This window comes from Balaenoptera musculus, chromosome X, assembly GCF_009873245.2.
Source record: "Balaenoptera musculus isolate JJ_BM4_2016_0621 chromosome X, mBalMus1.pri.v3, whole genome shotgun sequence".
NCBI lineage: Eukaryota > Metazoa > Chordata > Mammalia > Artiodactyla > Balaenopteridae > Balaenoptera > Balaenoptera musculus.
The window spans coordinates 59,210,700-59,223,865 of NC_045806.1; the positions used below are offsets into that span (position 1 = coordinate 59,210,700).

Genomic DNA, 13,166 nt, shown 5'->3' on the forward strand with positions numbered 1-13,166 from the left:
ATGTACACTGTCACCCCAAGAAGACAGTGGTTTTAGCTTTAGCGACTGTCTCTTTCTGTGATCCATTAAATATCTGCCTCTGTTGGTATCTTTCCCAGATGTTAATCTCCACTAATTGCCAGCTGATTGTTCTATTATATTGTACAATGCCCCAAGGCATAAATTGCTCCACAATCTCATTCAATTAAATTCAGGCCCCAGGGCTTCCCTGGTGGTGCAGTGGTTGAGAATCTGCCTGTTAATGCAGGGGACACAGGTTCGAGCCCTGGTCTGGGAAGATCCCCCATGCCACGGAGCAACTGGGCCTGTGAGCCACAACTGCTGAGCCTGTGTGTCTGGAGCCTGTGCCCCGCAATGGGAGGGGCCACGGTAGTGAGAGGCCCGCGCACTGCGATGAAGAGTGGCCCCCACTTGCCGCAACTGGAGAAAGCCCTTGCACGAAACAAAGACCCAACACAGCTAAATAAATAAATAAATAAATAAAGTAGCTATTAATAAAAAAAAAAAATTCAGGCCCCATTTCAGGTGGTTTTTGATGCCAGTCTTTGAAATTTGTTCTAACCCTAGGAGGGCTGTTTTTAGCTCTCTCTTTCCTTGGTTCTCTGTTAAGACTTCTAGCTAGCGTATGGGTTAGCTTGCTGCTCTTATTATTGAGTTATCAGCCTCCTCTCAATTTCTTAGAACCAAAATCTTCAATTGTTTTTGAGTGCCCTTAGGCTCGAACTTTCCCACACTCTGTTCCAGATAAAGTCAGTTCTCTTGGGAGGAGCTATGGAGCTTTCTGTTCTTATGGCCAGCCCCATCATCCATGCTACTAGAAAGGTGGGCCAGGCCTATTATTCTTGGTCTGCTCTGCCTGGGATTAAGCTTCCACTCCATGAGTGGGACTGGGGGGTAGGAAGGGAGTTCCAAACCTCTTAATTATTCTTGGCTAGACTAGAACTTCTGCAACACAGAGCTGGGGATGGTGAGAAATGCTGGCAACGTACCTCTCTCAGGGAGATATCATAGCCCTAGACTGGGAGCTGGGGGGAGAGGGAGCCTTGTACTCCTGGCTACAACCACTTCAAGTAGTGCTTCTGTCATGGTGACCTTGCGGCAGGGGAGGGAACAGGTTGTGGCCCAAATGCCATACTCTCTCACTGTTAAGATTTAGATTTCCTTGAATAAATGTTTTTCCACTTGCTGTGTGCCCTTAGGACAATTTCCAGTGACTTTAAATGGTTGGTTTTATAAAATTAAATTTCACCATTTATGCCTATTTTGCTGGGGAGAGGGTCTGTGGAGCTTCTCTGCCACTATCCTGTAAGTTACAATCAGCTTCTGTCTAAGCCTCTCTTAACCAAGGTTGAAATTTTTAAGAATTCAAAAATGTTCAGAGAATTGCTAAATTTTCCATCAAGATCTTTCACATTCTACCTCTCAATTATCTCTCACAGCTATCCTTTTCATCATCAAGGCAACTGCCTTACATAAGTTCTGCATCATCTCTTGCCTAAAGTATTTTACTAAACTTTTAACTCCCCCATCCAATCTATCCTCCTGCTATTGGAGTGAATCATTTGAAACTTTCTTGATTATTTATCTTGAGTGGCTCTCTACTGACTATAGACTAAACTCCAAACTACTTAGCATGGTACACAAGCCCTTAAACATAAGTTAGTCCCAACTTTCCAGCTCCATCTTTTGCCATTTTTCCAGATCTACTGAATATCTTACACTCTAACCATAGAAGATACCTAGCCTTACTTTGGTGGCCAGTATCTTTCAAACTTCTGTGCTATAGTCATGCTATTCCCTTCCCTTTTCTGACTTGTGAATTTCTGCTTATTCTAACTTATTCCTCAAAGGCCTGATCAAATATCAACCCTATTCCAAGTACCTATCAAAGTCAGCTCATGGGGTTGAAAATCAAATGTTAAGTCAGGAATCAACAAACTTTTGTTGAATGAATGAATATGTCTCTTATAAGCCTCTTTAGTATATTTCCGCTTCCCTTTTCCCAAATGAAAAACCACAAGGGATATTTAGACACTGCGTTGTAGAAAAGCACTCTAGAGTTGGTATTAGAAGAATATTAGAAACGGAGTTATAGTTGCCATTCTATTTAAACAAATAAAACCTAAGAAATATATTTATTCAGGGAGGAACCTCCCCTCCAAAAGAAAGAAGTATGTGAGTAGACATTATAATTTTAAGAAAAGGTTATTCAGCCTCTGGGATGTGTGTTGTTCTAGAGGAAAGAAAAAAAGGGAGGCTTTATCACCAAGTATTTATTTCTGCAAGAAAAGGAGAAGAGTATTCTGGGGTAATTCTGACCCTGAATGCCTTTAGTACCAAGGAGCTCTGTAATCAGATAGAAAGATAAAGAAACTGAAATGTCAAAAATGTGGTATTGTGAGAAGTATATGTATCTACTCAGGAAGATCTGGCAAAGTCCTGTTTAATTTATAAACTGAATGTAATCAGATTCACAGTCCTCCCCAATTTAGGAGAAATAAAAGGGAATTACGCTGGTTCTTATAATTTCCTTTTCAGGTGAAACATCTAAAGCAATTAACAAAATCATCTGAAAAGGGTGTGTTATTCAATAATAAAAAACACTGAATTCTGATTCCTAAGTTAATTCCCTTAATATAATTTAGATGCCTGTAAACAGATGCCTTGTTTATAATATACTCATAAAGAGTAGTACAAAGTAGGTAATGTTGACACTAACTATAGGCTTGTCAGTGCATAGTATGGGAATAAGCAGTAGTCCTTCTTTCCCATGTTATAGCATCTGAGGATTAATAAAAGGTAAAAATACCTGTCTAAAGAAAATCTACCCCAGATTTCCCAGTTCTCAATTAAAAATATATATTACTTAGTACTCCAGACTTGTTTCTCAATGTAAAAGAACACTAACTACCTTAGCGAGTTGTTTCTCTGTATAAAATTTGCAAAATATTATGTTTCCAATGTGTATCTTTAAGTAATGTAAGCAGCTATGTTGTTTGCTGGCCAACACCTTTGGAGAAGCCACGTGTGCCAGGGCAAGTGCTCCACACTGCAGTGGTTCCCAGTACTTCTGTCCTTGTACTGACCTGAGGCAGTCATTTGCGCTAGGAAGAGCAGGTACAGAGAGGTAGCATCCAGCTGCAGGTGTCCCCACTGATCATCACCCACTACAGTGGCACAGGTTTTGGTGTTGTACTTGGCATGGAGGCTATCCTTGGTACTCTGACTATACTTGAAGGATTCTACTTTATCCACCTGAAGAAAACAAAAACAGTAAAAGAAGGCTATGCAGAAAAATCAACCCATATGCCATACTTTGGTAGTAATCTGATACATATCATTCCATTTGGTCTTCAGGCAATTGTGAGTATTTAAAATGCAGTTACCTCTTTTTCCCTACACTTATACAATTAGGAAAGTCTGCTCTTGCTGTTTTTCAATTTAAGCAATTTAATTAGAAAATAATATCCATCAAAACCAGCTATTTCCTATTCATTACCTCTCTTTCACTCTTCAGATGGTTGTTTTCCCACTTTGTAGATAAAAACTGAGGTGTGGAGAGGTGACAACAGCTTAGTAAGAGATAATTGAGTTGTTAAAAAAGATACATTTGTTCCTGAAACAGAGGTAGGAATTTTGAGGGAAGAGGCTATATTTTGAAGGAGTAATGAAAGGAGCTAGGGAGAGACCCATGGAGTGACAAAGAAAAGATGTGAAAGAAAGCTGAAACCAAGGTCAGAAATGAAACACTGTGCAAGGGACAAATGAAAGACTTATTTCCTGAAACTTCAATTTGATTATGTGTGCATCTGCTATACGATAGTAACTATCATACCTTTAAATATGGTTCAAGAAATTAGTGACTTTAAACCTATTTGATAAGGTGGAAAATGCAAATATCTAAAATACGAAAAAATTAAAAAGTAGCAAAGAAGGAAAAAAAAATGATGGCTGTGAGATAGTCCCTACCGGACTAGAGATCACTGATCAAGTTCAGAAGTCTAGAGTTGATTTCTTTTTACTTTAGACTTGTTGTGTGCCTCAGGATGGTCATTTTATTAATCTGGGCCTCGATTTCTCCTTCTAATAAAATGTAATCTTGGGCTCAAAAATCAATTCTGAGTCAAAGTGCACAACATGTGTAAAGATCTCCTAGGATAAAAGTAAAATACTTTTTCTTTTAGTAAAACACTTTTGAATGGAAAAAATATCATAAACAAACCCAAAAGATAAACCAGAGACAGCTAAAAAATATTTGTAGTACATGTGACAAAGGATTAATATCCATCATGGACAGGAACTCCTCAAATAGGCAAGAAAGGGACAGCCCAAGAGAAAAAGAGGCAAAGGACCTAACAGGCAATTAATAGAAGAGGAAATACAAATTTTCAACCCACACATGAAAGGATGCTCAACTTCACTCAAGATCAGGAAAATGCATATTAATGCTAGAAGATATAAGTCTTTGGCCCCTTATCTCCAACCCTAAAATGTAAAACACTTCCAAAAGGTTTTTCCCCCTAAGTTTTGTATCAAAATTCATTTGGTGGCAGCACCTGATTCAAACTGACTTGGGGCTATTTGTAGTTTTTATTTATTCCACTTATTGTAAAACTGCATGTTTTCCTGTAGAGCGATTAATGTTTTCGATGATAGAGCGATGTCTGGACTTGCTGAGGGCATAACATATGGTATGTGCACTGCACTACCTTTTAAAATCTGAAAAATTCTGAATTATAAAATTTATCTGGTCCCAAGGGTTTCAGAGGAGAACTTATAGACCTGTATCGTCTTCTACTCAATATACATAATTGCATGTACAGTAATGATGAAGTATATAAAAAAATCATTTGTAGAGGGGGGAGAAAGACTGGAAGGTAATACTTCAGTGGTAACTGGGTGGTGAGATCTTGGTTGACATTTCCCTCCTCAATTCTACAGATTTTCTAAAATTAGTATGTACTATTTGTGAAACTGAAAAAAATATAAGCCATATATATATATATATATATATATATATATATTACAATGTGGTTTTATTGGAGAGGGTTCTGTTAACAATGCCATACCTGTCTGATCATGCAGTGCAGCAGTCCCCTCATCAGCTTCACTACACTCTGCAGAAATAAATGGAAACAAGCTGTTATAAACATCACTAGATGCAGGAACACTTACTCAGCAACTGCAGTTGGTACATGATCTTTTGAGAACAAGTAACCTTATCCTGGGTTCCTATTTACATGGCATTTACTTTATAGGTACACAGAAGAGAAGACTGCAGCTAAAAGTGGAACTGAAAGCTGCAGTTGGTGACTCCTTCAAGTTAAAAAAAAAATCCAAGCTCCAACAGGTTTATGTAAAACTAAGGCAACTATCCTATTAGAGGACATTCCACCTGGAAAAAAATGGGCAAGTCAGCTCAAAAATCATAAAGCTATGAGAATATTTAAAATATATCCTATGTCCTAGAAAAGCCAGCATCATCACTTTTATTTTTTTCTAAACTAGCCAAGACTTATCTTCAAGAGTCCACAGAAATATTTATCTGGACATTTTCCCTAAAGAATAAATGAACTTCAATTCAGAATAATTGTAAAGGGGAATTGTTAGTGCAACTCAACCCTCTTTCCCTGAAAAAAAAAAAGCCACAAACTTAAGTCTCAAGTCATCACTATTTCCCTTACTAGGACCTGACAATTTCTAAGTAGTTAGTTTTCTAATCATAACACTCCAAAATTTTGATTACCAATTTTTAACAATGTACTATATTAGTTAGTATAATGCATACAGTAATAATATAATAAGTATATTTAATTATAATATAGTATAATAACAGTATACTTGTTATACTACATGACACTAGAAGGGCCCGTCAACACTGGCATGGGTAGGCAGTATGTTTTGGAAGAATATAGCACCAAACAGCTTCTCCATTTCTCTAAGCTTTCTGTTTCACATTCCAGAAGAAATACAGCCAGGTTACTCCAGGGAATGCTGCCTCAGAGGTGGCTTCAGGACACCTCTGAAAACTAATCTACTTGGGAGCTGCACCATTCTGTTATTCCTTCAAAATATTCAAATGGGACTACAAGCAGTAGGCAGGACAAGGATAAGCACCTATTAAATTATGTTCTAATGCTTTATGAAATCTTTTACTGAGGGAAAAATAAAGTGTTTCCTTGGGAGAGTTCCTTTCCTTAAGTAATTTCTGTCTACAGATGGTCCCCTCCCCTTACAGATCAAGGGGAGAAATAAAGAGAGAGTGAGAGTGAGAGACAGAACAAACAGGCAGTGCAGGATCTTGTCACCTTTTAAAGCATGAAGCATTTGTTATAAAGTAATGAAACTGACTGCAACCCCTACAAGAAAATCTCTATCACTACTCTGATCCTAATGAAAGAGACCATCCTTTAATATACTATTACAGACAGCATTAAACACAGCCTTCTTACTCTATGGGGTGACTTTATTCAATTCTGAATTCTCTTCTACATGCCACCACATACTCACAGATTTCTATCCCATCCTTTCAACTCTCTTTACCACCCAGCCCTGCTACTACCATCTACATTTTCTTTAAACAGCAAACGTGGGAGATTATAGACGCAGTGGAGGAGTCCTGATTTCCATCCACTTTTGTCCTCTTGGAATGGCCACTGTCAGCCATTTCTGTCCTCAAGTTCCAAATTCCAAGTCAGGATAAAATGAATAGGAAGCATGGAGAGGTAAGAATGAAGGGAAGTATCTGTAGTTTGTATTCCCCCAAACTGCCCATTTCCTGATTCAGGTGCACTAGTTGGCATTAATTATACATGTTTATACATACACCAGGGCTTCTAACCACACCAAGTGATACCCTCTTCTAATCTATCTTTTTTTTGAGGATATGGATCTATGTGTTTGTGAACTGACTATATAAGGATATATAACTATTTATACACAACAATAGCCGTGTAAGTATTAATACCTGTCTCTCTCTCCAGGTATATTTACAATCAGATACATATGAGCGTCTAACATATGCAAAGCACTCTACCAGGCTTTGTAAAACATAAAGAAAAGGGAGACAGAACAGATATGTTTTTTAAAAACACTAAACTACAAAAAAAGGAAAGAAAGAATGAAAAAAAAACCCCACTAAACTACAAATACAGTCTACTTAACAATTCCTGGTTATCCTTTAAAACCCAACTCCTCTATGAATCCTTCCTTGTCCTGTTCAACGGAAATTAGACTTTCCTGCCTGTGTGTTCCCACAGAACTTTGTACTTATCTCCTAAATATGGTACCTACAGTATCTGTCTTAATGCATTGTAACTATGTTTATATGTATCTGTCTCCCCTATCACCCTATGAACTCCTTAAGAAAAAGGGGCAGAGACCAGATTCAGAAATAGACCTTTAAGTCAATGGACTAAGCAGATTGTGTTTTTAAAAATATATATTCCATGTCTGCAAGTAACTCTCAAATGGCTTACCAAAAAACCTGTGCGCCTCGGGGGGAACATGTTTATAGAGAGGATGCAAATATGACAAAATGTTAACTAGTGAACCTAGATAAAGAGTACATGCAAATATGTTCATTTTACTATTCCTAAAAGTTTTCTGTAAATTTAAAATTTAAAAAAATTAAAAGTTGAGGTTTAAATATAAACATTTTGTCCCATTTTATTTTTTATATCTATTGTAGGGCTTGGCACATAACAATTACACAAAATTTGCTAAATGAAAAACTGAACATGTTGAATGGCATAGACCATAAGTAATCTAGAAGTTCCAATAAAGCAGTCCTGAGAAAGAAGTGATCACTGTGAAATTGAGAGGTCTATGAGCACAGGAACCACAGAAAAAGTGGGATTGACGGCAGGCTTCACAGGTGGAAGAAACAGCTCATAAAATGATTTGGAGGTGGGAATGTCTATGGCTTCCATGGAGGAGGAAATATTCAAAAAGACTGAATCTGAAGTCATAAGACCCAGGTAGTACTCATGACACCACCAAATTCCAACTTCATCTCCTTCTGTCAATCCCTTCACCTGTAAATTGGGGAAAATAATACCTAATTCACAGGGCGTTACAGGAATAAAATACTAGTAATTATGGGAAAGTATACATTACAATGAAAAGTCTTTACACAAATGTCAGGTATTTCTATCAAGGTACTGTTAGAGAAGTAATGAAGACACCAACCTGGTTGGAACTGGGGGTAGAATGCAGGGGACCAGCACGATATAATATTGAAAAAGCAGCCTAGGACCAAACCCTAAAGAGCCTTGCCTACCAATCCAAAACATTTGGATTTTACTTGTAGGGAAATGAGAACTACAAAAAGATTGCTGAGAATGAAAATACATAATTCAAGTGTTGTTTTCACTTAAAGTCTAAACCCTTTCACTAAGTGATCTGGGTTTAGACTAGGGTTGAGGCAGAAGGGAATAGAAAGGAGGGGATGGATTCGAGAAAAATTGTAAGAATTAACAGACTTTGGTCTGCATGTATCAAAAGGCAAAAGGAACAAGTCAAAAATCACCATAAGGGCAGCACTTTTCAAACACTGTTTTATAGAACACTAGTCCAGGAAATTCTGGGAAGGCTGTAAAATCCACCCCCATCTTAGATTCAAAATGCACATCAGTATATCAAAAGCTCTGAGAAATTACAGAGTAAGAAACCTGCTGTTTAACATAGCTCCAAACTTAGTTGATCTAGTATTCCATGGAACACACTATGGGAAATGTTCTAAGTAATGTTACCCAGGTGACTAGTAGAATGAGGACACCAGTAAGAAAAAAAGGGACATTTGGTGAGTTGCTGTTGTTTAGTAGTCTATTTTGTTTGTTTTTAGTAGGGAAGGTGGGGTTTCAGACCTGCTGATTTTGAGGAGCCACAAGATATTCAGGTGCAACTGATCAGAAGACAAATGAAAATCTGAGTTTGAAACTGAAGTGAGGTCAGAGTTAAAGATGAAGTTTTGGAAGTCATTCTCATAAAGGTAATAGTTAAAGACACGAGAAAAGATGAGAGACTACACAAGGAGAACAAAACTGAGGAAGAAGTAGAACTGGGGGCAGCCAAAGAGCTATCTCTATTTGTGTGTCTATTTATTTTTATGGGTGTGAGTTTTTATCTGTGTGACTAAGAGAAAGGGCATTTGTAAAAACATGTATGTGCATACTTCTATTCTCAACCTAGGATAGAACAGTCACTTAAACCCTTGTCCCCTCTTCATCCAGAATTCTCTTTAGTTCTCTGACATTATTTCTCAGAGAGAAATCTAGGTGAGAGTTGGAAGGAAGGGTAGAAATGATTAACAGTCAATGGTTTGGGAAAATCTACACAGTAATGGAAAGCTCACAGTAGGTAGGAATTTAATCTATGAATTTATTCTATTTGATTTCACCTATGCTCACTTATTAGCCATAGATCAGTGATTATCTCTGGCTGCACTTTAGAATTACCAGAGCAGTTGTTTTGTTTTGTTTTTTGTTTTAAATATTGATGCCCCTGGGGCTCCACTTACAGAGATTTATCTAAATTGTTCTAGGGTGAGGTCCAGTAAGGGTATTTCTTAAAAGCTTCTCAAATCATTCCAACGCACAGCCAGAGTTTAGAACCATTCGCACAGCCAGAGTTTAGAACCATTCGTGTAGAGTGGGGACAAATCTAGCTCATGGTGTGTTTTTGTAAATAGAACTTACTGATTAAAAAAAAAAAAAAAGAACTTACTGGAACATAACCACGCTCATTCATTTATGTATCGTCTCTGGCTGCTTTTACGTAGTAGCGGAAGACCTGAGTAGTTGCGTAGAGATCACACATAACCCACAGTGTCAAAAATATTTACAATCTGGCCTTTACAGAGATGGTTCTCTGATCCCTAGTCTGAATTAACTGAGTCAAATTTGAGAAGAAAATTAATGAGACTTAATAATACAATCTGTTTTAATTTATAATGAAAGTTGGTAGAAATTTTAGAATTCCCAGAGAAATGTGTTTTTTTTTTAAGATGTTTCCTATTGCCATAATGTTTTTGAGACATCTCAAGGTTATTACTGAGGTGGTATGGAAAATATTTTTGTGCTGTGTGAAAAATTATTTAACGAAACGTTAAAATTTTAGAATGAACAATTTTATGTTCATTTTTCTCCTCTTCCTCTGTTACATTCTTTCTTCCTGGGCCACATAAGGAAAAATGTCAACTCTGCAGAATGATTGATCAACAAGGAGACACAGATTTCTTCTAACAGTGTTGAAAAAGAAATTTGTCAAATCGTACTGGGTATAAAATCTTGGGTATTGTTCCACCAATATCAATTTCTAGCAAAACAAAACAAACAAAATACTGAGATCAAAATAGCAAAACATTAGAGTAGGACATAGGATAAGGGAGGGGAGTAAGATTACAGATGATTTTTTTTAACACTCCTCTATATTTTCCAAATTCTCACAATGGTTATGTATGTTTTCTATAAGTCACAAAAATATTGATCTGTACTTCCTGGGCTAGAGCAAAAACTCCAACAATTTTTTCTGGTGGACCTAAGTACCTCTTAATTATGGCTTGAGGGAATAAGAAATACCTGCTGTTGCAGAGGACAACACAGTGAAACTTTCCTGCTGCCGAGGACTATAACCCCACGATATGTTGGTGTCCTTAAAAATAACCAAATCTCAATATTCTGATTGATAGATGAAGACTGGAGTTCAGATTGCCTAAGCTGAGGGAGACCACTTGAGAAAATGGCTGGTGTGGAGAGAATCTTTTCCACTAATGGAAAAGAATTCACATACACCTTACAACTGACAGCAGAGTACCTTAACATTAAGAGTCTCATGTAGCCCAGAATGTTATTTTCTTGGTCATTCAAGAGGACGTAGCATCCTGTGTCTAAACAGTTCTATAGAGGATACTTCTTTACTGAGGGGAGGGCCTTAAAAGTTGGCTTAAAGGCATCTGTTGACTCTGACCTTATTTTGCCCCGAGGGGTGAGGGTGGGTATGGGGGGGGGGCAGGGAGGACACACAACAGACTCTGAAACAGCAGCCTAGGTATAAAAATCAACAAATAATGTCTTTTACTTGTGTCTAGTTGGGAAAGTCTGCTAATTTTTATCAGTTACCCTCATATAAATACCACCTATCATTTTCAAAAAAGAAGTAAAATGGTAGATACCTGCCTCCGAAAATTCTTCTCAATGAGAATAAATATGCTGGAGACTACAAAATACATTTACTTGGAAAGAGGATTACAACTTTTAGCAAAGATCTGAGGATAGGATTTTCCACTGTAACAGAACAGACTGTGCCCTCTCCCCCTGAATCAGCAAGTTTCATGTTTCCACTGCAAAAAAAACCTCCGTACAATACAGGAAAGCTTTATGGAATGCAATTTCAGCAAGGTGAAGAAAGAGTGAGAGAGGCAAAACATACCTGTCTTAGCTCCTGTGGACTACATTTCCTTCCTCCTCCCCCCAGTTCCAGAGCTTTGTATTTTTATTGAGTACCTGCTCCAGTTCATAGGCCTTTGCCTTATCCTCATCCCGGTCTGCATTCTTCCGGTAGGCCAGCCCCAAACCCCACACAGCCAAGATGCTGTACACATTATCCCGGACCCAGGCATCTTTCTGATCATAGCTGGCTGGAAGCAAGCCAGTCACTGGATTCTGTAAGGACAAGAAAAAGGGGACAGGCAGGTAACCATAGGGTGTTAATATGAGGAAACAGAATCTATCAAATGGGTACTGAGGGACTTTGGTCTTTCTTCTATGTCCCCACTCCTGAGTTTTATAATCTCCTCTTCTGACCAAGTGCAAGCAAACGCTATCTTGAATAAAGGGAAAGAGCTGGCTGACGCCTTACAAGTCTGAAATGTGGGAATTCTTAAAAGAAAGGAGGTGTTTTAGAAAGAATGAGCTACCAACGAAAAATCAGCATTAAAAGATTAGAAAAACTATAATGAACAGTATATACACGGTACTTCAGATCTTCACAACAGTCTAGTATTACGATGGCTAAAAGTTCTCCTACCTCTTTTTCCTTCAGAGGAGGGGAAGTAGCCGACTCCCAAGCCCGGGGAGGGGGCCGGGGGCGGTGTCGATAAACAAGCTTCGACACATCTTACAACTCTGGCCCCTGGAACCCAGCAGTGGTTTGGGGGACGCGGAGGGTTGGGAGGGGGGACTCAGAAGCTCTGACTCAGGACTCGTGGCTAAGGGTGCCTGACTCTGGTTCTGTTCCTGGCCCAACACCTTTCTTCAGGGTCCTTTACGGCCTCCCCAGCTAGGGGGCGGGAGAACCTGCAATACACCCCCCCACACACACGGGTTCTCCCAGGGTCTCCGTCCAGGTTACCACACTGCGCATCCTCGGTGATCACAAGCGACACCCCATCACTTACCTGATGGCACAGGATGGTCTGATGCACCAGCCTAGCATAGCCGTCAAGCCGGACCCCCGAGTTACTCCGGCTCCTCATCGCGCTCCGTTTCCAATCCCCTCAGAGAGACGGCCGCAGTACCACAGGGGCCCACGATTTTCCAAGAAAGGAGGCTCCAACGCAGCCCCACCCTCGCTGTGGGAAGCCCGAGTACCAGGCCCGGGCACAGTCCTACCGCCGCTCGGGCCTGGGGCCGGCTGTCCCGGCCAGGGCGGCCTCCGCGGCCACCACAGCCCCGCGCGCGCCCGAGCCTCCCGCGCTCTAGAGACCAGCCGGAGTGCTTCCGGCGCCGCTCGCCGCCTCTCTTAAGCCCGTCCGGCCCCCGCGGGTGGCTCCTGCATCCTCCGCTCCACTCCCGGAGACCGAACACAGCCGCGGCCCAGAGCCCCCAGCGAGGCCGCCGGCAGCTGCAAGTCACAGGCCGCGGCGCCGCCTCCACTTACCACGAGACGCAAGCCGGAGGCGGGGCTGGCGCCTCGGGTCCCGGCAGCTGCGCGCGGCGCCTGGGGACTCGCCCCGCCCCCGGCGACCCAGCCCTCCCCGCGGACGAGAATGTGTCACCGTAGGCAATGTGCTATCAGGGGGTTATTTTCGAAACACCTCAAATGACTATTTCAGTTGTCCACACTTGCTGTGGACACAGGATGTTAGGGAGGCTGTTTCTTCTGCCTGACTAGTTTTAGGAACTTACGGTAACTTCAAACCTAAAAGGAAAGAACGATCGTTTGCG

At 40.1% G+C, this 13,166-nt stretch overlaps 1 protein-coding gene across 4 annotated transcripts in view; it reads right to left on the minus strand.

The window, feature by feature from the left end:
• Positions 1–12,892, minus strand: part of PHKA1 (phosphorylase kinase regulatory subunit alpha 1) — a 140,708-nt gene extending 127,816 nt beyond the window's left edge. For all 4 annotated transcript variants that reach the window (XM_036839369.1, XM_036839366.1, XM_036839368.1 and 1 more), the window contains exons 1-4: positions 12,398–12,892; positions 11,505–11,663; positions 5,070–5,117; positions 3,087–3,255 (exon numbers count right to left, since the gene is read on the minus strand). In XM_036839369.1, the coding sequence (XP_036695264.1) occupies positions 3,087–3,255; positions 5,070–5,117; positions 11,505–11,663; positions 12,398–12,475 (454 nt within the window). In that variant the 5' untranslated portion in view covers positions 12,476–12,892. The remainder of the gene's footprint in view (positions 1–3,086; positions 3,256–5,069; positions 5,118–11,504; positions 11,664–12,397) is intronic.
• Between the last annotated feature and the right edge of the window lie 274 nt (positions 12,893–13,166).